The sequence below is a fragment of the Gadus macrocephalus genome, chromosome 12 (assembly GCF_031168955.1).
Source record: "Gadus macrocephalus chromosome 12, ASM3116895v1".
Taxonomy (NCBI): Eukaryota; Metazoa; Chordata; class Actinopteri; order Gadiformes; family Gadidae; genus Gadus; species Gadus macrocephalus.
In genome coordinates, this window is record NC_082393.1 from 22,279,092 (window position 1) to 22,306,463 (window position 27,372).

The 27,372-nt window shown below is 48.6% G+C and overlaps 1 protein-coding gene across 3 annotated transcripts; it reads right to left on the reverse strand.

The window, feature by feature from the left end:
- Window positions 1-201: 201 nt before the first annotated feature.
- On the reverse strand, window positions 202-27,269 carry tle5 (TLE family member 5, transcriptional modulator). Of its 3 annotated transcripts, none has more exons than XM_060067486.1 (7): window positions 26,297-27,269; window positions 13,134-13,207; window positions 8,491-8,554; window positions 6,675-6,719; window positions 2,633-2,695; window positions 1,761-1,835; window positions 202-484 (listed from the first exon to the last, which is right to left on the reverse strand). In XM_060067486.1, exons 1-7 carry the CDS (start codon window positions 26,321-26,323, stop codon window positions 257-259), a joined length of 576 nt encoding a protein of 191 aa, XP_059923469.1. In that variant the 5' UTR covers window positions 26,324-27,269; the 3' UTR covers window positions 202-256. The 3 variants fall into 3 exon arrangements, with proteins under 3 accessions (XP_059923469.1, XP_059923467.1, XP_059923468.1); XM_060067484.1 differs by having other exon boundaries at window positions 13,134-13,222; window positions 26,297-27,267; XM_060067485.1 differs by having other exon boundaries at window positions 204-481; window positions 13,134-13,222; window positions 26,297-27,266.
- Window positions 27,270-27,372: the final 103 nt, after the last annotated feature.

The window sequence follows — 27,372 nt, forward strand, 5'->3', positions numbered from 1 at the left end:
GGCAATCAAGGAGAAAAAACAAAACTATAGTATATACGGGGTGGGGGGGCTAGTGAGGGGCGGGGGCGGGGGCGGGGGGGGTAGGTGAGGGGGGAGAGGGGGGGCAGGAGGAAGCAGACAAACGCTAGGCAGGGGGGTGGAGAAGGGAGGGTGGGTGACAGGTAAGGGGGGTGGGGTGGGGGGAAAGAGGAGATCGAAGGGGGTGGGGATAGAGGGAGGGAGGGAGGGAGGGAGGAGCGAGGGGTGATGGCGGTCTCTAATCGGACTTGTCCCCGTCGTCGTCGCGGTGGCTGTCGGCCCCGTCGCGGGAGGCCTTCTCCTCCTTGGCCAGCTGGGCCTGGGAGGCCAGGATGGAGGAGAGGGAGAAGAGGCCGGACGAGGTGGTGACGGCGGGCAGGGCCGGCTGGCTCAGGCCCAGAGGCAGGGGAGTCATGGGCAGGGCCAGCCCCTGGAGCTGGGACAGCTGGTGAGCCTGGAGCTGCTGCTGCACGGGAAGACCAGCGAGCAGAGCGGAGGGGCCGGGCGAGAGACAGAGGGACAGAGAGAAAGAGAGAGAGAGAGAGAGAGAGAACAGGGGAAGCACAGTCAGAGCACACAGTAGCCCAAACCCATCCCGTTGGCACTCAACACAGCACCATACACGGACGAATTACAGTGTGAGCCGATACAAAGTATTCAAAGGCTCCAATGTGTAAAACTACTGTACATTACACACTGTTTTTAATATGAGCCCCATCGGGCTCCGGCAGCTTAGCCACAGCGGGGTAAATGGACCAAAAATGAATCACTGCTAAAATGCTAAATGGGTTACTGTAAGAACAAGCACTTTCATATTCGTTAAGCATGAATTTAAAACAGTAAATGAGTGTGTCAAGCGGAGCTCCGAGCTCAGCGACCATAAGACAAGCAACACCGTTCGAACCGCATGTTAGACGATAAAAACGTGTGTTGAATTTCAAACAAGCACGTTCTAAATCAAGCAGGCAAGTGAAAATAAAAAAAGAATGCAAATGGTAGGGACAAAAAAAACGCCCCCTCCATTGCACAAACTAGTCTGGTCCACATTCATCTTCTCAATGTAAAGCCCCATGCGATGAGACAAAGGGGAAGGCGTCTTTGCAAAGCATGCATCACGGTGATGGAGTGGCTAGGCTACCGCTACCATTGGACCTCTTGTAATTGATGGAGGGCCGAGGCAACCCTGCACTAGACCTTTAATAAAATGATGGAGGAGCTGAGCTAAGCCACTACTAAATCCATAGCAAAATGATAAAGTAAATATGCTCGCTAAAACGAGACCAATAGCAATGGAGCGAGTTTAGCTAGCTATCTGCCGTAGCTAGCTACATAACACTGGTAACAACGGGCGAGCCAGCTGGTTTTAGTTGTCTAATGAATAACTGCCAACTAGTTCACAGCCAAAATTATTGTATTTGTGCCAATTTGGCAAACAATAGCTTGTACCAATTTCTATGTTGAGTGTTTTCCAGCCTGGCTGAGGATGAAGTGTCATATTCCGCTGGGTAAAGGGACGGGCCGGCGCAGCCCTTGGAGACATACGACTGTGATCAAGGGCCGTACAAATTACCGCGGCACGACTATTTGACTACACCTGCGCGGCACGTCCCAGCGTTTTAAAGGCGATAAACCATTGATCGATAACAGCCAATAGGCTATCAAATAAAAAGGGGGTGACAATGACGGAGTGTTGCAGTTGGCTGGCGAGAGGTGTGGGGGGGCAGAGGGGCGCAACATCTTACCCTGATGATGGAGTTCATCTCTGGGGGGGTGACCTGCTTGGCCCTCTCTATGGCCCCTAGGACCTGCTGCTGGTGCTGGGGTTGGATGGGGGGGGGGTGACAGACAGACAATGGTCGAGAGACGGAGACAAGGCAGGGGGAGGGAGAGAGAGGTGGGGGGGGTTAGATCAATATCAATTGTCCCCCAACAACGCCTTTTGTTGGGACTGAGCTTTTCATTCAGTTGCACACGCGCTGAAACATGCAGATACGGTGAGGTGTGTGTGAGGGGGGAGGAGAGAGAGAGAGAGAGAGAGAACACACACACACGGTCGGTCGATCGGTGGGCTTAAATGGGTGGAGGTCAACCCTTCCCCACTGCTAGGCAGATAAAAGCGTAGCTTATCTGGATCATACAGCCATCCACACACACACACACACACACACACACACACACACACACACACACACACACACACACACACACACACACACACACACACACACACACACACACACACACACACACACACACACACACACACACACACACCGTGAGGAGGAGCGGGGCACAGGGGGAGAGAGAGGAGAACAGATTGGTGGAGGAGAAGGGGGCAGGAAGCACGGGGTGAGAGGCCAAATTAAAAGGGAGGGGGGTGAAGAGGAGAGAGGGGAGTGATGGAGGAAGGGATGAAGAGAGAGGGGGGGGTTGGTTGGTTGGGGGGGGGCGGGGCTGAGAGGTCAGAGAGGTAGAGAGGTAATGAGGCGGAAATGAGGGTGATCTCATTCCAGGATGTGAAGAATAAGGCAGGGGGTCATGGGGTTAGGGTTGTGTGTGTGCGTGCGCGCGGGGGTGTGTATCTGTGCACGTGTGGGCGCGTGTGTTTGTGTACCTCCTGGGACAGGTAGGGGAGGACTTGGGCGCAGATCCCGTTCAACCGCTTCACTATCTCAGCCTGAGGAGAGAGACAGAGAGAGAGACAGAGAGAGAGACAGAGAGAGAGACAGAGAGACAGAGAGACAGAGACAGAGACAGAGAGACAGAGAGACAGAGAGACAGAGAGACAGAGAGACAGAGAGACAGAGAGACAGAGACAGAGACAGAGACAGAGAGAGATAAAAGCATGAGGATGGAGAGAGAGAGAGCGTGGAGCGAGAGAGAGATTAACAGAGGTTAGACTAAGATACACTGGGAATAAGCACATGTGAAACGTTAAGTCTCATTTAGCTTAACATAAACCACACTCCCTTATCCCCCCTGGAGTTATTCACCATCTCCCAGGGTTGGGGTTAGGAACGGGGGCACGGAAGGTTTGGAAAATACACAGCTCCGTTTGTTATTGAGGCGCTCTGTACTGATGGCGAGAATGCATTCAAAAACACACAGGAAATCTCTATTCATCTATTTTTATTTCATGCAGCTCTCATTATGCCAAATGTCCTAGACACAGGGCACACACCCACGTACACGCAATTTTGTCGCTCTCAAGGTTACACACACACACACACACACACACACACACACACACACACACACACACACACACACACACACACACACACACACACACACACACACACACACACACACACACACACACACACACACACACACACTTTTGTGCATTCCCCGCGTCTCATGCGCAGGTCTATTATCACATTTGGCCGTAATCATCCAATCCGTTTGAGATATGCAAAGCAGCTGTAATTGTGTTAGAGTCTAATCCGTGGTGCGTTGGAGGCGAGGGGGGGGAGGGAGGGAGGGGGGGGTAGGGAGAGAGAGAGAGAGAAAGGGAGAGACTCCTAATAGTCATTAGGCATGCAGAGCACGCCTCCCCGCCCGCCACTGCTCGGCCTATCTGCTCATCATTACACACACGCTCTCTGACATCTCTGTCGGCTCCCAGGCGCCTCGGCGGGACACAATGAGAGCTAACTATCGCTGCTCCTCTGCTTTTTATTTTTTTCACCAGCCCTCTCTCACCCCCGCGCTGCCTCACTCGCTCACTCTTCTCTGGTATTATCACTCCCCGAGTTGGTCTTTTTCATCTATTCCTATACTGTAACCGTCGGCTCGTTCCATACAAATCCACTCACGGATATGCGTTGCTCACACACACACACACGCACGCACCCACGCGCACGCACACAAACACACACCAGAATACAATGATAACATGAAATCTAAAAACATTTGGCCAGGGCGAGGGATGGAGTATCGGGCGGGGAGGGGCGCCCAGTGGTGTGTTCAGGTCTGCTGAGGAGAGCAGAGCATGCTGCAGTAGCTACAGGCAAAGAAAGGAAACACACATGGCATGCGCACACACAAACACACACACACACACACACACACACACACACGCGCAAACCCACCCACACACACGAGCACATGCACGAAAACAGCCCAGACAAAGCAGACAAAGCAACAGCCCATGGTTTGTTCAACACATCCTCTCTCTTCGATCCATGGCCCAGGCAGAACAACTGCCACTCCTTGCAACGCAGGAAAACAAGTCAAACCATGAGATTGGAAGAACACACACGAGTAAGAACGAGAGAGCGAGAGAAAGAGAAAGAGAGAGAGAGAAAGAGAGAGAGAGATAGAGAGAGAGAGAACGAGAAAAACAATGAGAGAAAGAAAGAGAGGAAGGGGGAACGAGAGAAAGAGAGAAAGAGGGAAGGAGAGATACAACAAGAGAGAGAACGAACGAGAAGACAACGAGAGAGAAAAGAAGGAACAAGAGATAGAGAGATGGAACGAGAGCAACAACAAGGGAGAGAGAAAGAGGGAACGAGAGCAAGAGAAAGAGGGACCGAGAGAGATTGAGAGAGAGAAAGGGAACGAGAGAGAAAGAGGGAACAAGAGCGACAACAACAGAGAAAGAGGGAACGAGAGAAAGACTGGCACAAAGAAGGAGTACAAGATGTATTTTCTTCTGTGTTGAGAGGCAGATTGATCAAGGAGCGCCCTGAATGTGTGAGAGCGAGAGAAATCGATGGATAGAAAGAAGGAATGTGGAAATCTGAGGCATGAGAGATGGGAAGAGCGGGAGGAGCGACACAATAGGCCTGGACTTGAATGCTCCCCGACTCTCGCTTCCACACATCCCCTTCAATCTGCACTCTTTTAATGGAACCAACACTCCCCTCGCCCACTCGCACAACACAAAGCGGCGCGGGCACGTGCACGTGTGCCTGCATACACACACATACCGGGACTATTAGCATGGTATGGAAGAAAGGCGTGCACACACACACACGCTAAATATTTTATCACTGTCAGAGTGGCGAGTGGGGAATGATGAATTGTACTCATGAGGCTGTGTACAGCCGGGCGTGTGTGTTGGTCTGTCTCGGTGTGTGTGTGTGTGTGTGTGTGTGTGTGTGTGTGTGTGTGTGTGTGTGTGTGTGTGTGTGTGTGTGTGTGTGTGTGTGTGTGTGTGTGCATCCACACACGTTTTCTTTTCCTTGACTTTGTAAGCGTGTCTTGTGTGTTTTTGTGCGAGTGGGTTTGTGCTGCAAGATGTGTGTATGTTACAGTGCCTGTATTGAGCGGGCTGCGGCTGTGAATCAGTTGTGGGGGCGGATACACACAAGCTCTTGCTGTAAACCGTTTCCAGACCCTTCGCCTTTCCGTGTGCGTGTCTGTGTGTCCATTTGTCATGGTTCCTGGCTCTCTCGTATGGCTGTCACCAAGTACCGTCAATCATACGATGCCGTGTGAGTGTGTGTGTCTATGTAGTGCGTGTGTGGTGTGGTGTGTCGGCTGTGTGTATGTTCATGCGTGCGTGTGCGTGTGGGTTTCCAGGAGAAGTGCCAGACGAGGTCAAAGATAAGGGCTAGCCCTTCTGAGGCCCATTGCTCCCTTCCTCCCACAGCCTGGGCATAAATTACTCCCGCAGCCCCAGCCATAGAAAGTGATCTATGGACACCACCCTGTCAACCCTCCCCTTCTCCCTGGGAGACGGCCTGGCCATGCTGAAAGCCTCCAATACATTTTCCATGTCAGCGTTCCGGGCTGGATCCCGACGTGGCGGCTGTGACTCGACTTCAGATTCGGGGCTGGCGATGACGATTAGCATACCGGAGCTAACTTGAGTGTTATGACAGTTGACATGCGCTACTGCGGATACGGGGGCGGGGGAAATAGTCGTCGTGACTCTTAATCTTGAAATGTTTAAATGGCAAGAGAGTCTACAAATACAGCCAACCTTGCCCTCGTTAACCGAAACTGACTTCAGAAAAATTCGACACAAGCAGGGTGCTCCAGTGCCTTTTTGTTTCAGGTTCCGGGGCAACGGAGGACACTGATCATGTATACACGGAGGGGCAGGAAGGGAGATAGCACTAGCCTCCCATTGTCTGCATTTAACCCGCCCCCCCCACGCCTTCCCTCTCCCCCTCTCGCAGTCTTTCTCTGGCTCTCTCTCTCTCTCTCTCTCCCTCTCTCTCTCTCCCCAGCGACACCATTTAAATCCTCCCAGCACGCCCTGGAAGAACACTCAGGAGGCGCTGGGAGATTATATCTGCCAGTCCCACACCTGCCAATCAACGCAGGCGCAGGTGTGCACCTGGGAAAACAAGTGCGCGGCAGCCAGCATGTCTGCGGCCGCTAGTCACAGCTATTTTTAAAGGGTAGTTTTTATTATAGGCAAGGACAATACTAACACACACACACACACACACACACACCTGTTTCAAGATAATCTAGATCTCTTGATCAAGGGAGCAAAAAAATAAAATATATATATATATGCAACAGCCACACATAAAATAAAAGGTTCAAAATAAGTACGTTTCCAGTGATTCATGCTTGGTTGTGGTGAGTGGGGGCGCGTGGAGAAGCAGAGCAGCTGTCCAATACATCAAGGCAAGGGGGTTTAAATGTGGTTTATGCTCATGGCTGACAGCCTAAGGTAAGGATTGGGAACTCACCTGTTTGTGCATCTCAATGTTCAATCCATAGGACATCTCATAGTACTGCAGAGGGGAGACAAGAGACACAGGGGAAGAAGAGGAAGTCAGTCAGGTTATCGAACAGTGGCAGTTTAATGTTTTCCCTGTATTGGGCTCTAGCTTGTTATCAAGACCGTTTGTGTCACACGCACACACCGAAACACACAAATGCATGGGAAAGGAAACGGTGTTGGGGGAGGATTAGACAAAGCAGGGGGAGGGAGAGAGAAAGAGAGGTGTGTGTTTGGTGCTCAGTGTTAATGAGAGGGCCACCCTCTAGGCATCAAGGCTTTTAATCACCCACTCTGTCTGCAGGGGCACCGACTGTCACTGGTAAACAAACAAGACACACACACACACACACCTCTTCTGTTCAACGCATGCCTACAATACACACTTCTTTCGTTCGATGCACGCCTGCCTACACTACACTCTCTTCCATATTTCTCCCATTCTACTCCACATTTAGCTCTCTCTCTCTCTCCTCATCCTCCATGTATCTCTCCCCCACACATCGATGTCTCTCTTCATCTCCACCGAGTCCCTATCCGTTCCACATTTCTCCCCCTCCCTGCTCCACATCCCTCCCTCCATCTTCCCACCAACCCTCCCACCCTCCTCCTCCTCCTCCTCCTCCTCCCCCCTCCAGCCAGGCTGACCCCTCCCCCCTCCCTCCTCTAATAGCCTATCGGGTTGCCCTGCTTCCATGTCTGATGGCAGCACCTCCATTTCGCCTGCACTGTAATTACTTTAGGGAGTTGCCGTGTGGGCCCAGCCGTTGGTGGGGGGAGACGGAGAGAAGCACACAGGCGCGCGCGCGCACACACACACACACACACACACACACACACGCACGCACGCACGCACGCACGCACGCACGCACGCGCGCGCGCGCACGCACGCACACGCACACACACACACACACACACACACACACACACACACACACACACACAGCTGCCTAACTGATGGAGTATGTGTTTGAAAGTGACAGTGTGTGCCTGTGTGTTTTGTTTGCATGCCTGTGTGGGTCTCTGTGTGTGTATTTTCAGGGGGAAGGGGGGTGGGTGTATATGTGTGTGGTGACTGGCTGATGAGGTGTGTGACTACTGTGAAAATGTGTGCACAGTTCTGTTAGTGTGCAAGGGACAATGTGTGCGTGTGTTCGTGTGTGTGTGTGTGTGTGCGCGTGTGTATGTGTGCCTGCTGGCTAGCTGATAGAGGAAGAGCAGTGCGGTGGCTCAGATTAGATGAGATTAAAGCCAGTCTGAGGATCAATTAGAGGCAGAATATCAGACGGATACACAGCCACGGCTTAGCAACAATGAGATTAGCCCCAAGGTGGAGCATGCGTGTGTGCGCCTGTGTGTGTGCGTCAGTATGCGTGTGCAGAGAGAGCCAAAGAGACAGAAGAGAGAAAGAAAAACGGAAAAAGACAAAGAGAGGAAACACATAGAGATGGGTGGGAGGGGAACACAGAGAAACAGCGACTTCAGAAATGAAAGAAAAACTAGATGAGAGGGGGGATTCACGGAGAGAACAATAAAATATGAAGAAAGGAACACACAAAAGGAAGCCTTGAAAAGATGGAAGACAAGTGTGGGGAACAAATTGTTTCTTTGAGGCGAAAAACATGCACACTAAAGCGTTTCTGTTGCCTTGGAGGTATCAGCTAAACTGAAAATAAGTCGTTTACATAACATTTGACTATGTTCCTTCCTCCTCGGGTGAGCATAGAGGTAATTTCGCGACGCGACAGAGGATCTTTGATGCACACGCACAAGCATTTACTCACCATGATGTAGTGGCGCTGCATCTCTGACTTTTCACTGGCCAGCTTGTCACACTCCAGCTTTAAACTAAAAGAAGGAGAGAGACGGGAAGAGAGAGACAGAGAGAGAGAAAGGGACACAGGAGGAGACAGTCATTCAGAATGATATTTTTAGGGGGCACAAACAGAGGGACCTTCGTCTCCAGCATTGCATGGGATGACGGTTTGTATGGTAAGATAGTAAGCTTTGATGGGCATTGGGCAACCTGAACAACCTGAATTCAATAATTAACATTAGAAAACAACACGCATATTTGGATCTGTGGAGTGCGAGCAACTGAAATCTCATAACACACATTACCATTTACTTTGAAACAAGTCTGACGCACTCCGAATGCCATTCTAACGGTCACCCCTCTTTTGTTGACAAGGGTCATTAGTTAGCAAGCAGGTGTTGGGCATCTTGCTCAGGGACGCCGACAGGTAGACTGCGAGCGTTGGGGGTTCAAACCCAGACCATCCTCACCCCTGCCTCGTTATCTTATACCACCGAGGTAAGTTAGAATAGCCAACGTGTCTTCTTCCCCACAACGCTGTTACCCAACCAAGGCCAAATACTAGGAAACTCAAGCCTTGTGCTTGGCTCATCCGACGCTGGCATAGAAAGCCACCGCGAAACGTGCCACTAAACCAGGGCAAATGGCGTCCAAGTATAAACGGCTTGTCTAAATATAGAGCGAGCCTCGCTGCAGAGCTAGCAGGCGCCACGGTTTCCGCGACAGCCATTAGCTGTAATTATGTCAGTGCCAATGTCACTCGGGCTGACAGACCCCCAAAAAAAGAAAAAAAGAAAAAAAAGAAAGGGAAGAATGAGGATCTGACACGTCGACGTGCCCGTCAAAGAACAAATAAGAACCACAGCCTCGGTCGCACGCCTGAGCGAGGCGCTCGGCTACAGGTGGCTTCAACCTAGAGCATGATCAGAAGCTGCGGGGGGTGCTAGGATAGGGGAAAGTGGGGGGGGGGGGGGGGGGGGAAGGGTTACACAGATGGAGACAGATACAAAAGCATGGTGAACGGGTAGAGCTGGATGTGTGAGAGGTGGCTGATGGCTTGGATGTTGAGCAGAGGCGGGGGCTAGGGGGGGGGGGGGGGGGGGGGGTGCTGACGGCTAGATTAGAGGACGCATCGGCTGAGTCTCTGTCGCTTATGTGTTTAAAACGCGGGGAGCAACGCGATGGCCTACATTAGCAGACTTACTCATGTGTGCTGGCTGTTTATTTCAATTCAGCTTTGACATCGAGCCCGTCTTATCTGTTATTTAATATTTTTTTAAGACATGTCTGGCTTGGGGATTCACTGACAGCCACACCCGCGACAGGGTGACTCTCCCGAATAAACAAGGCGTCAAAGCAACAACCGACGTGAACATTTGATGTATTAGACTTTAAATGCATGCTGGTGTCAACCAACACTATGGCTACTTTGTGTTGAAACATGTCGGCTATCAAAGAGGTCGGTAAACATTTACTGCTATGCCGTGCTTATGTTTAATGTAGTTATACAGGGACACGTTGGCTATTCTAACTTACCTCGGTGGTATAAGATAAGGATGGTCTGGTGAGGATGGTCTGGGTTTGAACCCCCAACGCTCGCAGTATAACTACATGTTTAATGTAGTTATACAGTGACGCCGAGGGTCCTAGACAAGAGACGATATACGACGAGTTGGGATTGAAAACAGCCTCCGTTTCCACAACCAAAACGGCATTAGCTGGTGTTACTATAATGAGTGAGGTAGAGATAATAGTCCCACGGCACAACCTCGGCCCAAGCTCTACAGCTATAAACACAGCTCTAATGGTTCAGGGCGCTCCGAGTGTGGAGGCGAGTCGGGTCACTGGATCATAGGGCCATTCTTTGGTTCCTTTTTACGATGTTGTACCGAGTTTCACCAAATCCTATTTAATACGATTATTATGCATGCTGTGATTTTAATAAGCTATCAAATCTAAAAGCAGCTTGTGGCTCTTTGGGGGAAATGGGATTTCTATGCAAGCGGTTCACAAAAACGATGTCATTTCTGTTTTGCAGGTTTGGTGGACCACTGAATAACAAGCACACCCTGCCCTCCCCCCCTGCGCTTAATTATTAGCCCAGCATTACCGGCTATGCTCGGTTCTCCGACGGAGGGCTCGGACTGTGCGTCAAACATTGTGTGTGAGGGATGAAACGCGTAGACTGTGCTACAGTCGAGCATGTGTTCGGGGGGGGGGGGGGCAAAAGGGGGTGATTGTGATTCCACCCGTTGTTTCCCCATTTTTTTTTATCAGTCTGGTGAACGCGGGGGGGCTGTAGATGGACCCGTGTTCTGCCAGGTGAGCAGGCCCCACACGGTAACCAACTCATCACTATTCACCTCAACAACAGGCCCTCAGGGATTCACCGCTTTATTTTACTTCCTATTCCGTGTGTGTGTGCGCGCGTGCGTGCAAAACCCCAACTTAAACCAAACGCAGCCCTCCCCCTTGCCTCCTAGCCCTACCCCAAAATAAATATATTCAACCCCCCCCCCCCCCCCCCTCCCCCCCTCCACCCACCCATGTACATGCATGGGCTGTGCGGCGGGTTGTCATGACGACGGGTCTCCCCGCTGCCAGCCTACCTGGGATTGGCTCTGCGCCTCCTCTGATTGGTGCTCAGCCGCCCCGGGGCCCTGGCTGCCGCTCTCAAACGATACTTTGATGGAGTTTTATTGCTGCTCCTTCCGTCTCTAAATCGCTCCTGCTGTCATCTTTATTTTGATTTATGTATTCCCTGATCTATTTATGTATGTGAACGAAAAAAAAAAAGGGGGTGGGGGGGGGGATGAGGCAGAGTGGATGGGAAGATTGGGGGCGGAGGTGTAGGGGAGTGGTGGTGGTGGTGGTGGTGGGGGGGGGCGGAGGAAGACAGCTACAATGCTCGCTACTATACTCGGGGGAACGCCTGCGGTACATTTGCCTTTTAAAGGCTTCGGCGGCAGACAAGCACTGCACAGCAGCACGGCACTACAAAGCCCTGTCTGTGGTTCCCTAGGCCTCCCTTCCACACCCCCCACACACACACACACACACACACACACACACACACACACACACACACACACACACACACACACACACACACACACACACACTGTATTCTTTCAAACCAAGCGTTGGCTATCTGAAGGGGGGTTGAACGTTGGTGTTTGCCGCAATGGGAAGGAAAAAAATAACAAAGGCATGGAAGGAAATAAAGGCGAACAGTGGGTTTAGGCGGCCAGAGAACCATCCGGAAACACAGAGCGATGAAGCTAAGGGAATGGGAATTCGCCTGGGCTCTCATCTGCCCTTATCCGTCACATATGAGCCTTTGGATCCGGCAGAACCGGCGTTCAGGGTTCTGACGGGGCACAGGTTTCGCTGAGCTATGCTCCACGGGAAAAGCTGCTTCAAAAAGGGGTCCACTCTCTCCCAGAGACAGGATCTCATGCTGGGGCCTAAATTTTGTTTGGTTCCGGTTTCCGACCGACCCTGTCAATTTATGTGCGACCCAAATTATTTTATGAGCTTTATAAAAAAAAAAACCTCTTTTACCGTTTAGGATATCAGAACTGTTTTACTCCAATGGAAAGCCCAGACAAGGTTTAATTCAACACACACAAAGAGCATGTCAGGTAGGAGATAAGGTTTTTAGATATTCAATATGCATCTTTCAAGAAGTAGGCCTAGCTAAGTAGTTCATAAGGATAACCGTTACAAAATATGAGCCTTTTGAACAAAAGGCTGGCAGAGCACTGGGAGATGTTTGGAGTAGAAACAACCTTGAACCTCGGAGCAATCAATCAAAACTGCATTAATAATCCTTAGTAATCAGATAGACGCAAGTGTGTGTAAATCACTGCTGGAAACAGCAATCAATCTATTTTAATTAAATCAATTCGTTTTTCAGATTGTTTTCTTAAATTGGAAGACATCAACATTGATTTGAACAACCGTGTTTCAAACCCACACATTAAGTAATTTAGGTTTTTAGTCAGAGAAGACATTTTTGTGACTTTGCTTTGTCATTGGGCTAAATTAAGGGAAAGAGCCCCTCTTCCAGTCATTCTTGCTGAATCAATACGTATTGTAACGATCCATACTTTCGACACGACTTGAACATGACAAAGTGTTTGTCCTCAGTTTTTAAGTGGTTTGAAGAAGTAGGCAGAAATCCATCCAGGTGATCAATAGAGGATCTTTACTCTGAGGTCAACGTAGGGGGAAAGTGACAGCTTAATTCACCTTCTCGCCAGGCATGGTCAGCTCAAGTCGCTTCAAATCAGAAGACCTTTTCCCTGCGTTAGCCAACGTCATACGTCTTACGTGCGAAAACACTCACTGTGATAGTGCAGTGCCCCAAAAAATGTATTCCGGTCAATTTGTGTACGTTCCACACTACCGCCCGTGATGTGCTGGATGAAGGAGCCAGCCATCTTAAGCATTGCTAGCTAGCAGGAAAACAAGGCGTTGATTAAGAAATTCATAAAGCGACACCGCCTGGAGTTACGCTCCCCGCTACATTAGCTGCTGCACTTGGCCAACTGGCATCCCTACGGCTTTACTTCTGTGCTCGTGTATGCGTGTGCAAGTGTGCGTTACCTGTGGTACTGTGCTTGGAGGAACTGGAACTCATCCTTGATCCTGTCACAGGAGTCTGAGGTTGTGAACTTCAGCTGCTGTGATGAAGCCTGCCAAGGCAATATGAGGAGGAAGGGAAAGAGAGAGGAGAAAGAAAGCAGAAGAAGAAAAAAAAATGGGAGCAGGAGAGGTTGGGAGAGAAAGAGAGCAGGAATAAATAATTAGAAACACGACCATGAAATCAAACCATTTTTTTTCAACCCGGCGGGTACAGGAGGCCAGCAACAAACGCAACCACCGCAGCCGCGTTTCTCTGTCAGGTACAAGGATGAGTGTTCCTGGTGCTTTGGTATGGTGATGTGCGCAGCGTGAACAATAGAACACAACAACAAAAAAACGAAGAGCAGAAGAGGAAGCGGGGTGAAAACTCACTCTTTTGATTCCGAGTCAACCGTATCTCTACTGGCGCACGACATATTCAGCGGGAGGGGGTAGCAAGCATGGTGGCACCCGGACTACGAAGGTTAGAGGGAGGGATTCCCCACAGGGCCGGCCATACTGCACATGTAAACACTCCCGGTTCTGCAGGACATTTCGGAGGAACCGCTCCTAAATTACAGATGACATGTTGTTGGAGCACTTAAAAGTCTATACGGGTGCATGCCTGGTGTCTCTGGTACCCGTATTGCAGGCTATAACGCAGACTCCTGCTTGCAGTTAGTTGCAGACTGCTGCCGTTAGCCCTTATTGTCATTCAGTCCACATTGTATTCCCAAAGCAGCACTGCTAGATGGCCTGGTTGTGCACAGCAAGCCTCAAAAACCCCCTTTCTCCCTGGAAAAAGGGGACAAAATCTCATTATTTCTCAGCAGGCTGCATAATGGGTCAGGTGGGAAAAATCGACATTTTCCCCACTTTGACTGTGCGAGTGTAAAAAAAGGCACACAGAAAAACTGATTGCGGTACTTATGGGAAGCTAGCCTCCACGCTGTTGGGAATGACCCGTGCCTTTGCTCTCCCCTCCACTGTAATGTTCAGCCTCATTTTAGAACAGCAAACAGCCTCTCTTTCACAGAAGAGACACTGGCACAGCAAGGGAGGATGCTAGTAGGCAGTGGGGGTGGCCAAAGGTGAAATCTGGATGGTGGGGGGGGGGGGGGGGGGGGGGGAGAAGTGCTTGTTGGGTCTTTATCCATCTCCTTTGATGCGATTTGCAAAATCCAAATGCTGGTGGACACAGTGTGGGAACGATACCCTTACATCACGAGTATGATTCATTATTAAGAAATAACCAGCCGGGAAGGGCAGGTAGCAGTAAGACAGTTGACCACAGGGAGCAGCAAATATTTTGGTCCTTTGATAGGAATAGCAAATTGGCATAATATTCACATAAAGTAATAGAATTGGCGGGTTTTTTGTATTTCCATTGGCAATGTCAGAACCCAGAAAAGATAAATATGCATAGATCATGTTTCAATTTTTCATTGCAAAACACAGCTTCATTCAGTGGTATCCTTCATTCTTATTTCATACTCCTGCCGACAGGTAACCAGGTGCTACTTATAACCCCACTCACTACATGGTGTACCGATTGCAGCGACTTCAAACTTTGCCCTTTCAAAACCCCCCCAAAAAAGGCCTTCATTCACACAAACCACCAGTGAGTCTCTCAGGACACACAGAGACCGCTGAGCGATGTGACCTTTTCCACCAGGCTATCTCAAGTCCGCCATGGCCACCGAAACAGCCGGAGTCCGGCCCGTAGCCCGGCTGGTTTGAGTCAAAACATAGTGCTAAAGGTTGAAGCGCGCTTCGGGTAGCTTCTCGTAAGTGACACACAGGTGTTTGTGGGTAAACTGACCCCTGGAGCAGAGTAGAGATGTGCATGCCTCTTAAAACTTAGCTTATCCCAGGCGTCACTGTCCCAACATTGATCTGCAGTTCTGTGCATAAAACAAGTAGACTTGTCGAGCCAGAGAGACTATCAGGGAAGCGACAAAACAAATCGTTCAGAAATGATGACAAAGAAAACCAATTCATTGTATTCAATCAGTTAAAAAAACAAACAGGGGTCTTGATAATACAGGCTGGACAATGTGCTTTGTGTTGTCGAGGCGTGAATGCAACGGTGGGAAACGGAGAACAAAGCTGTGCATTGTCTAAAGCAGAGCAGAGCTGATGTGAGAAGGCCAGGGTAAACGTTGAGTGAAATGTAAACAGTGAAGGGGGAAATGGTTCCCATCAAATATCCAAACCGTGTGGATGATTTCGCCACCCACGTCTCGGAAACGGGATAACCGGATAAACCATTTTTTCGCTGCACGTCGTAGGCTATTGCCTGCAGGTGGACCCATGCACTGGCACGAAGGTAAGGAGGGGTCATGGATGTGATTTCCGACCTGTGCATCACTGCACGCAAACGTCTGAAATACAAAACACTCTCTCTTGCCAGATGAGAACTTGGTGCACGGTGAGAAGCAGCAAGGAATAAAAAAAAAATACTGAATTTTGCAAGGAGATCAACATAGTAGCACACCAGGGCTCAGAGACTAAACCACAGATCCAGAAGGAAAGCACAACTCCGCCTGGGGGAGAAAGGTGTAAACATTCAAGTGATTCTGGCACCCACCAAACAACCAAGAGTTGTGAGAACAGGGTTGCTCACCCTAAACATCAGCCGTTTCACTGTCAAATGCGTGCCACGATTCTGCCGAATATCGTCTATAACCACGCCAAATGCTATGGCGGTAGAATCATTTACTGGCCTGGTTAAAACCCATTTGGCGGTTGGTTGCTGTTAATTTGCTGGCGTTGGCGGAGGTTAGCTCGCAGCAGAGGGTTGTTTTGGAGCCGGTGTAACAGTGGGTAGCCGTCGAGGCAGCAGGAACAACAAAGCATAGCCGTGCGTTTCAACAGAATTACAGACTGTATCCCTGGCACATGCTTCCTGCTGGTATAGAACACACCATGCATGTAAAGAGAGATTAGCTCATTTACTGAGTTTGCGGCGTGAAGGCCATATTCGCTGCCTCTTCGCTGACAATACTTGCGTCGACGGCCTGGTGAAGACTGCAGTAGTTCTTCCATCTCTGTTGAGAATACTGTGGTAATTCTCTCCTCCTCTCACTCTGGGCTCCATGGGGGCCAGAGAGTCCACAACAGATGGATGCCCATAATGTTAATGAAATATCGTTGTAATACGGTGACACATACCATCTGCTGTGACAAAACAAGGCGGCTGAACGCCGCGAGAGTGTAAATGTATTTGTGTCAGAGGTAAGGCGTGTATGAATGTGTGGGTCTGCGTGTGAAATGTGTGTAAGAAGTGGAATATGCATTTGTGTGCGTGTGTGTAGGCAGTGATAAGCCTCTATATGATGCTTGGCTGCCGGAGGAACACTTCGATGAATCATAACATGCAGCCACCCACACACAATTTGCATGTTACAAACGCACACCCCAAAATAATATTTGCGAGTCGTGCACAAACACACAGACCCAGACCCACACCCACACACACACACACACAACGTCGGACAATCTCTAATTTGATTCTGCCCTGCTCCTTTGAGATGTAATTAAAGCATTAAAAAGCTTTGTGCACTAGTGGGGCAATTGAGACAGTCTTCAGCGAATAAATGGGATTCATCGTTTCAGGAAATTGCTGCCCCACCCCTACAATCCTTCTCCCCACCCCCACGGCCTCTCTCTGAGGAATATGCCCCCCACCACCACCAACACACACACACATCCCCCCCCTGCCTTTCTCATCTGATCCAATCCATGTGAAATATACTCTTAACGATAATGTCCATCTTAAATAAGGATTACAAAGCCCACCCTGCGCTAGACCAGTTGACAAAGGAGGGTGGGGGGGGGGGATTATGTGCGTGGGTGTTGCTTTGTATATTCACAGTCAAACTGAAGAAAATGTCATCCTCATGTAAGTCAAGCCTTAGGGGGGTTACAGCGGGGGGATTGTATTTCCAGAGGCATACATTAGCTGCATGCATCTCAGGAGTAGAGGCGCGCGCTCTCTCTGTGTGTGTGTGTGTGTGTGTGTGTGTGTGTGTGTGTGTGTGTGTGTGTGTGTGTGTGTGTGTGTGTGTGTGTGTGTGTGTGTGTGTGTGTGTGTGTGTGTGTGTGTGTGTGTGTGTGTGTGTGTGTGTGTGTGTGTGTGTGTGTGGTGATGGAGGACGGCTACGCCTTGTAATCGCTCACTAATGACTTGATGTTATCTCATTGTCGCTTTTTAAATTAATGCATGAAATCTGCGCAGCCTCACAGTAGGGACGGGTCTCAGCACTAGCTCGTCTGGCCATTGGCCACGCGGCAGCAAACTGCAGAAGCTGCCATTTCTCATCCAATATGCCACGACCAAAAGCCCTGTTTCGGGGTGTCTAAGCAGTCTGGTTATAAAGGGCAGGCTGTGCAGAAAGGGGGTTGCACCAGAACACTGCAGTCGACTAATTTAGTCTTTCTACACAAGGGGACCAATGACAGGACAGGAAGTGGCCCCTCGATAGTATCCTCAATGACAAAGACCCCCCCACACACACACACACACACACACACACACAAGTCTGGTGGTGTCTATCCAAGTGGATCCCCTGCCCTACTTGCGTATAAGAAGTAAAGTTTAACTCATCAAATGTAGGTATTAACTTAAGTCTACATTCCACATGACATTTAGCTGGTCAGAATTACAGTTCAATTAATCCTCCTCCTTAAATTACAAGCATTAAATAACATCTTAAATCATCGTTCAGGAATCGCCCCAGTCAAACTATTTGATCTACATATCCTGGATTATCGTGCGTTCCCCGCCTATTGGCAGCATACGCGCCCAGTGATCCGAGAACGACCAGGATCGCTGGCCATCCGCCAAGCCTAGCTCCGGCTAACCTAGCCTAGCCAGGTTAGCGTCTGAGCATACTTGTGTGTATGTGTTAGAGGGGGCTAAGGATTGTGCTAAGGAATAGGATTGTGTCTTCAGCTGCCCTGGACAGGGGCTTTAGATAGAGCATTGGGAGAGCCTAATCCTGTTTGGGCCAGGAATTTGATTTTGATTATTATCGCTCGTGGACCAAGGCAAGGCTTACCCCCGTTTTCAAGAGCGTTATCCTCTGCCTCAGCACACACACGCACGCAAACACACACGCAAATTTGACCTCGTTAAGACGCTTTAAAGGGGATTACTCTGCTTTTATCACTTCGAAAGAACTGCCCTAGCAAACATAGGCTTGGCCCCTGCTTTGCAGAACCATCTCAGTCCAAAGCACATGGCTGTCCAAGCGTGGCAGTCAGGAAACACACACACACACACAGTTGCTATACATGCTTTGCTGCGTGTACACAAACATTGCTGACACAAGGTGAGGGGCAGGTATGGCGCCTTGAAGGACATGCACACATTAGCACACACACACACACACACACACACACACACATACGAGAGGGGGGAAAAGTGTGCAGAGACTGCAAAGCCGAGGGAAATGGGCAATTTGTCAAGCGTGGGGAAAGTGGTGAGGAGGACAGGGTTGTGTGTTTGGAGAGCAGGGCTGAGATTAAAGCCAGTTCGGCTGAAGGGAGCGGTGAGATTACACCCAGTACGCTTGTGTGGATGATTGATGGTTGGTGGTAAAAACCAAGGTTATTACTTACAGTGGTCCTAGAGGCAGGGCAGACGGGGTAGGGACGGGCAGGGGTTAGGCAGGGGGGGTGGGGGGGGAGAGAAGATTACTCCAAGAGTTCAGAAACAAATAAGTGGACAATGAGAGCAGAAGGCTAAGCACGTCAGCATGTGGCAAACACCACCAAGTCACCCTCGGGGAACCAACGGCGCCCGTTTGGTCAGCTGAGGTTTCCAGTGTAAAAGGGAGGGCGGTTGGGGGTAGTGTAAGCCGCACACATGCAGGCCATTGCATGCCAACGTTATGGTGAGCATCAGCATTATTAACCGTCATTAGTAGAGGGAGATCGAAGGGGTTAGGTAGAGTCTGAGATTATAGCGAGATATAATTACAATATGGCGAGGACACAAATAATTGCGGAGGTCACCGTTCAGAACTCAGAAAGAATTTGCATTGTTGATATTGTTTGAAATAGGAAGATCACGAGGCTTAAAAAAAAAAAACAAGCACTCCTAATCTATTCCGCAGTTCCGTCCACCAATGTCTAAACTAAACGTGTACTGGCCGAAGAGATGACGAATGAATGTGCATTCCACTCTCAAATGTTTCCAAAACAAATCAACCAATGCTTTTTTAGTTTGAGCAAAGTGGCTAATACACAAGGGAGCAGTGCTAGTCAAAGTGCTTCAACACCAGCCAACTAGGCTGTTCATCTGGGTGAACTATGGTTTAGCACCAGAAGTGGGTTGGCAAAGCAATGAGGCTGGCTATCGTTGGCTATCCCTAGTTTGGTACAGATGCAAATGCGGAACAGTTATTAAGACAATAGCAAGCTACAAAGGAATTAGGGTTATTTTTCTTAGATTCCCGCTTGTCAGCCAATATTAACTTAAGGTTTAAAAAGACAGATCGACATCTAGCCTCTTTGCTAAATATATCAATTGCAACTCCAATTGCTTTACAAGGTACAATAAACAGCCTTTGTTTTAACAGCAGCGTGGCAGATTGGGGGCAAAGGTGTGTTTACTTCCTTCAAAATAGGCTGGTCGAATTAATGATGAGGATGGCTTCCGTTGACTAAAGCAACAAGACATCTCGGGCTCATTGTTCGACTTGTTTCTTAACAGGCTTTTCAACAACAAAAGTCCCTCGCTTCATTTGATAGACACTAATTGTGAGCGGGGGAGAAGTCTTTGGGCTAGAAAAGTGTAGAATTATGCCAGCCATGCCCTAAATGCCAGTTAATATTGCCAACTGTATTAAAAAGTAGAGCAGCGTTTTACTATGCATGTTTTTTTTTTTTTTTTTCAATGGCCCTTGAAGTCCAATAAGAAAAAAAAACGAAACACGTTTCATGTTGGACAATGGGAACAGTGTCACACCGTGAAAGAGACATTCTGTCTGAATCGCTCGGTCCCATAGCGGATCTTCCACAAGACAAAAAGGTTCCCGGTTCCAAGGCCCGGTACAGCTTAAGATAGCCTTGCTGCCAATCCTGTCGGTATTTGAACAGGCTTTGACTGGGGATGAGGCCTCGTGTTGTTCCAGTCCGTCCACGCTGGTAGATGCTCTCCGGCAGGCAGACAGAGCAGCTAATTCTCTTGTCTGACCCGGTGCAGAGCCCCCGGCTCTGGCAGGCCTAGGGAAGCCAGGGCTGGGCCCGGGCCAATCAAACGGCCCCCTGCCGAGCCGCTTTGTTCCATCCCAGCGCCCCGCTCTGGGGTAGGGCCCCCCCTCCTCCTACCCCCCTCCGCTCTCTCCCTCCCACACACCTCCTCACAGTTCGTGCTGAATACTGATGTTGCAGCACCACTTCACACACCCACTGCCCCTCCTGCAAGCACCCTCCCTCCCACACACACACACACACACACACACACACTTTCTTTTCATGACAACACACACACACACGCACACATATGAAAGAAATAATGTATGGAGACAGACAACAAAAGGCCATCCCACACAAACAAAGCAGCAACGCACATGAATTTGTAACCCGAAAAGCCAACGCTACATTCCTCCAGCACGTCAACATTCAAGAATTATGCATAAATACTGCAGACACACACAGACAACTTACAAGCTAAGTGCGGAGCCGGGGTGACATCTGTTTTTCTTTATACCAAGTTCTGTCTGCTGATTTTGACACGTATCGCAGTGAAGGCAGCAGCCAAGGGCAATTGACTGACTGTGTGCCTCCTGGGTTAGGTTTAAAAAAAACTCATCTCTCTTTATTGACGGCATAGTGACGACGATCATCACTTTTACAAGCGAGTCTTACAGGAGCCTTACCATCCATAAAGTGTCCAGAAATTATAAATAAAGCAACCAGGAGCGACCACAAAGGACGCCAAAAAGGTCTTGAGTCCTGCATCTGCATTTTTTTTTTAAACGGACCTTTGGAGTTTTCTCTCAGTTGTAAGCACGACACACCTGCTATTCCCTCTTGCAAGGACATTTATTTTTAAAATATTTTTTCTCAACTCTTCTTCAAAGACAATAATCCCTTTCATTTTTTCAGGAAAATTCAAAGCCAGATCCTGCTGGATACCCCTCGGGTCTCTCATCAGAGCCCTGCTGCGTGCGCATGTGTGGCGTTACTATGGTTACTATTGCGGCGCTCCCTCGACAGTGTCCATGAAGTTGTCAGCAAAGCCCAAAGGATTCACAATCCGACATTTACCTCTTTTTTTTTTTTTTTTAGATAAAGAATAAACATGTTTTTTCATGTTACGCTACGAGAAACAAGTCCCACACCAAGTGATGCAAAAAGATTTTGTTGCAATTATCACCGTCCAGCTACTTGCACATGTGAAGTCATAAAAATGTTGGTGTTTTGTTTACTTGATATTTCAGTTAACCAGCCAGTTAATCCGCCAGTCACATCACCTGCAGTGGACAATACCCGAGAGCTACTGACCTTAGAGGGTCAATTCTGTTCACAAACTAGATGCATTACAGGTTTTAAAAGAATAATTAGACATGATTATTCATCTCTACGAGCAACATAATTATCATATTCTGTTATTCTGTGTAACATATGGAGGAAGATGCCTTTGGGCTTATTTATGAACTATCCTCGTATTAATTATAGCCAGCCATGATAGGTATTTGTAGCGAGCACAAAATAGTGTGCTGCATGTGTTTAAACCCATGTACTACTTATGAAATACTCTTACATGGGGAGATAACACAACCACCCTTGGGGCAAAAAGTTACCCCAAACAAACAAGGCAGAAGGTGCGAAATCCAAGCAGCTGAAATGAGGTGGTCCGGAAGTCTGGCAATAAGTTGCCAATAAGTAAACAAACAGATACAGACCAGTGTAGCTATGTCTCCTACAGATTAAAAACGATTGCACGCTACCCCATCTCGATATTTCAGCAAGCTGAAGGAAGTTATGCTCAGGAGCTAAACCTCCAAATAGATTTTGAGCAGGGCCTGACTGTGTATGCCTTTGCATCATGTGGTCGAGCGTACAGAGATTGAACAAGTTCCCCGGACTTAGGCAATTATCCAGTGGCCAAAAAAAATAAATCAATATCACCTGTGACCTGTGGCCCCAGACAGGCCCCTCAATAGCAGGCCCCCTGCTGCGTGTGTGTGTGTGTGTGGGGGGGGGGGAGGTTCTGTTTGTTATGCTAATTAGTTGGCCTGCCCTTAATGACCTAGACATCTGCTGGTCTGTGTGTGTCAAGTTCCATATTCAATTTGTTACCCTAGATACAAAGAGCAGATAAGACCCTTGAGGCCAGTAAAGGCATACACCGTGTGTGTGTGTGTGTGTGTGTGTGTGTGTGTGTGTGTGTGTGTTCATTACTACAAGGTGAAGGGTACTCGGGACAGAAAAGAGTGGACATGCGAGTGTATGTGCACATGCACAAACACACCTTTGTATGCAAGATTCATTCCCGACTGTGCTTGTCTGCTTTTGTGCATACACACGTACGCGCGCGCGCGTGCGTGCGTGCGTGTGTGTGTGTGTAATGGGCGAGAGGGGACCATGGGGATTACCGCCCCCCCACCAGAAGGCTTTAGAGGGACGGCTGGGGGCTGTTCTGTTAATTCAAGTGGGCTTAATAATGCTGGTGCAGCCCCTGACCATCCCACCACTACATCAAATCGGGGAGGAAACGCATTATAAAAGGAGACAAGAATGAGGAGGAGGGGGGGGGGGGGGGGGTTTGTGTGTGTCCGCAACCTGTGGCCTTCATTGGAGTCCAGGCCTGCCCTGGGGCCTGGGGTGGGGGGAGATGTGCAGCTCCATGTTTTTTGAGCCTGTGCTCCATGCAAGCTTTTGGTGCTACACCTTTTGGATTTTTTTTGCTGCTCCAGATACCTGCCAACGACTTTGTTGACGCTGCATTAGGCTAAAACAACAGGAAACCGATAAGAGAGGAAAAAAATGGTCTAAACCCGGTTGGTCCGAAAGTCACTCCCTTTGGCCGTTATCAGTGCAGTGTTGTGTTTAAAATGCACTTAAGTATTTTGGTATCGGTACTTATTGTTTCCAAGTGGGACAACTGTCTAACAAGGCTGTCGTCGTCGTCACCAGTCAACCCCAAGATCGGTTAACCTCCGTTTGAGATCTTTGCTAAATAAAATATTCTTATTAGCGCCGCGGTGACACTGGCCAACCGCCTTTGCGAGTTCAACACAACCTCACACAGCACACAATCACACCCACCCAAAACCATTTATCAATTTTATGTCCATGATTTGATGGCAATCCAGTCAGCTTGAGATCCATCTTGCGTGGTGCAGATGCCGCACGGTAGCCTCCAGCTTCTTATCTAGGAGACCTCCATCTATAAGGCTGTCACATATATTCCCCATCCACGGGGGCCTGCCACGGCGGCAGCAGCTGCCGTTAAGGAGCCGGAGTTGAAGAGGGAATTGCGGGGGTAAGGAGGGTCAGTATAGGGGGATTGGGAGGTGGGGGACGCATTAGGTAAAGCCTGAACCAACCGACTGCTTATGCTTTAAGGTTGAACAAGCTGCCGGTGCCTTGGCTCTGGCAACACGTCGCGCTAAACCCGTAATCCCCGTTTTTAATCCCGTGTGTTGGGTCTTAATACTCCAATCAGGCTGCATAAGGGCACTCAATTGGATTAAGAACGGAGAAAAAAATAAAACTCCTAGGAGATAGGAAGGCCGGAGTTGAGGGGCAGAGTTTCGCTCACCTTGGCCAGGGAAAGGTGACTGAACATTAGCCAGTTCCTACACTGGAAAACGACATGACTGCTTTAGCCGGGGCTGCACTGTAGAAACCCTTTGCCCAGAAGTGGGATTGCATGCATGCAATGGGAAATGGAGAATGGGAAACCAATATAGCTCAAATGATGTAGATTCACCAGAAGACGAATGGAAATGCAGCGTACTGCCATTAATCACAAGGGGGACAAGGTGACTGGTGGCACCGGGCCCACAAGGGACCAGCCAAATGAAGATGCCGGAAACATTTATCCAGTGTATTGAGGTGCTGTGATTTAACATTCCCTGGGTATGTACTGGATAGGCAAATTTACTAGCAGTCATCATAAATCCTTATTCAACGGTTACATACAGGGCTACCTGCATGTGGGATATAACTCAGCACTTAACTGAAATTCACAAGCAGAAAAAAACATTTGCCGCGGGGGTGGGTCACCAATTAGGATGCACATTTGAACCCTTTGAGGACGAACAAAAAATCTCCTCATGAACTGGTTTTGATCCTAGCAGAGGGAATCAACACGCAAACACTCATTATATTGATACCATCGGGGCACCTTCCTATTCTCATAAATCAAAGCATGAACGCTCAAGATACAACCCTTCCTGATCCCTCCCACCTTCCTGATCACCTCCCGCCCAATATCCTGCATGAAAACGTGCCGTATCACAAAAATAAAATGCTAACTGCACAAAATTGCTGAGGCTAGTGAGCGGTGCTCCCCAACGTTCGTCCTACCCTCTTCTACACGCCCCAAGCAGTCCCACCATCCTATTCACTAGGATTAATCACATCCAATAAAGAGTACACGGGGAGGGTTGCCGTGCATATGGAATCATGTCCAACGCGGTTGGGCCATGCTTGGGGCTAATAAAGCACAACCATTTGAATTCATATTTCTAAAATGAACTGTTCTTCTATAGTACCATTATCGGATACACCTTTTCAAGCTCGCAATGGCTCAATGGTTAGCGTTTAGTCGGTTTACTATTTGACTCCCACTGCCATTTCAGTATTAGGGATTACATAACCTCTCACCACACAAGGGTATTTTGCGAGCAAATGACATTCGTACACTAGAGATACTTTTACAAAGACAACATTTTAAGTCATATCCATTGCCCTGATACAAGACAAATTTAGTAATAATGGTTGCTAACCAATTTTTTGGTTAGCAACCATACCATCCTGTTTTTCAGGACTCCAGCATCGACTGTTTATAAATAATGCCTTCCACTAGGTTTCGTAATCAGCAGAGGTGCTAAACTCTTCACATTCTGTTTGGTAGTGCGAGGACACACGTTGGCTGCCTCTCTGCAGCGCAGTGAGTCTGCTTGGTACGCTGACTGACAGCCAAAGGGCAAAGCATTCATGTCACATTAGACATTCAGGCTCTAGCCTCGGCAAACAACTCTTGCCCCTTCCAGTGACAAAGGAACAAGTCAAGTCGTTGCTAGGGAGAAGGTAGAAGAGACAGACCCTGGCAACGCCACATTCATCTTTATTGTGTTCACCTGCCAGTGCACATGCCTGCTTAGCCTTCAATATGGTGTAGGGGTACAATCGGTATGTAGTAGGAAACGCTGTACGTTGGTTGGTTGATGGAATAAGGTCGTATTGCTGCCAGTCTGAAGCAATTTGTGGCTTTTAAATGTTTCCACCACGACCTCTGTTAAACGTATTCTGACAAGTAACACCATTATGTCAGTCACCGGACTTAAATGTTGACCAATTGGCTGAAGGGTCCTGCTCCACATCAACGCATGCAAATAACTCAGTTTCTGTTACCATGGAAACTTGAGATTTTGGAACAAGAATGTGCTCAATGAATGTAAAAAAAAACAAAAAAAAAAACGGTTTAAATAAAACAATAAGATTGCAGCATCTGGCAATCACGAATGACAGAACAGCAATAACACGAACTGGTAATTACATTTTACAAACAAACAAAAGGACGTGTCATTTGGTGAAAACGTTTAATTAACACTCAATTTTGTTGTACTCGTACCTATTCAACTTTTCCACATATAGGGTTTTACGAGTGCAGATCAAATTTAGACGTACAGATTTACCACCATGTCTCAATGTCCCATTATCAAGTACCATCCGCAGAAATTACCAGCACCAAATACCTGACACTATCGAGTATGCCTCTTTTGTTCCATAAAAATCGCGAATACCAGACAAATACCACAACGGGTCATATCACAATTTGAAAAAATAGCACAAAATAACTTCCACGCACAAGTCTGTACAACCTGAATACATTACTTTTAGCTTACAGCAAGTGTTCAAAAATAGGAACAAATATAAAAACAAAGAATCGCACTTACTGAATGTCTGGATTGTGGAAACATCATGTCAATCCCTTGTTTGTTTTCCGTTCCTTGATATGATGAATGTTTAAAGATATTAAAAAAAGCTGGCTCTGCTATTGCTTTTGCCTTGCCTTGTTGGTCCTTTGTCCACAGCTAGCTGATGCAAGCTAGCCCGAGCAGAGACACACACGGGTTGACCAGCGATAGCAGGAAGGCAAGCTAACGGTGGCTAGCGGTTCGTCCCCTGAAAACACGGCGGTACACTTCGCAGACGACGGAACGCGAATGCAGGACGCTTTGCGGGTCTGGAGGACGACTCTTCTAAACCGTTCGCTATGCGCGGTGCTGCGTGTATCCCAACGATCTGTTCGCCGCAAAAATGAGCGAGAACACCACAACCCACGGTGTCACAACGAAGCTAGCTATGCTAAATGTTCAAAAGCTGCCACGGCAAATGATTCATCACCGTTGTACGCTTTCTGCCCCCGGAACGTACTTGTGGTACGCCGTGTTATTATTGTGTACCGATGCACGGTATACACAGTGCTTGGTAAGCTTTTGCCCGCTATATCGTTGCTCTGGTCTACTTGACAGCGTATTTCACTCCACTTGCCACCAGTCGTAACAATCTCAATCAAAAACAGGCTGCAGACCGTCAGAGAGAAAGTCTGATTTTCAAAAATAACAAAATGTCTCCGGTTGCGCTGAAGTTGAATCCCGATTGCTCACACAAGACAATACTGACTCGGTGGAATTAAAGACAAAGTATAGGGCGCAACTAAATGTTAACGTTTCGAGCGCAAATGTACTTGAAATGAAATAATTCCAGCGGTTGTCAAACTGATCAGTTCTCCTCTGCGGAGTTTCAGTGAAACAGTCTCGATTTGTCAATAGTGTTAAACCGAGAAGTCATTCCTGGGGCTAGGCGCGACGCTGCAAAACGCCCCACAAAGACTTACAACATGAGATCTGAGGACGGTACATTCTACTCTCTGCTTTTCTATCTTAGATCATATCTGGGCAAATAGTGCCTCTGGTGGTGCAGTTGCTAAACAAGCAGCAGTTTTGTCATCGAGTCATAATTCATCGCA

Bases quoted from the DNA above. Each gene is read 5' to 3' on its own strand.
- tle5 (XM_060067484.1), bottom strand. From the start codon at position 26,323: ATGATGTTTCCACAATCCAGACATTCA. The intron at 6,720-8,490 runs GTGAGTAAATGC...TCCCCTCTGCAG, and splicing joins TGCAGCGCCACTACATCATG to TACTATGAGATGTCCTATGG. The intron at 1,836-2,632 runs GTACACAAACAC...ATCCAACCCCAG, and splicing joins TCCCCTACCTGTCCCAGGAG to CACCAGCAGCAGGTCCTAGG.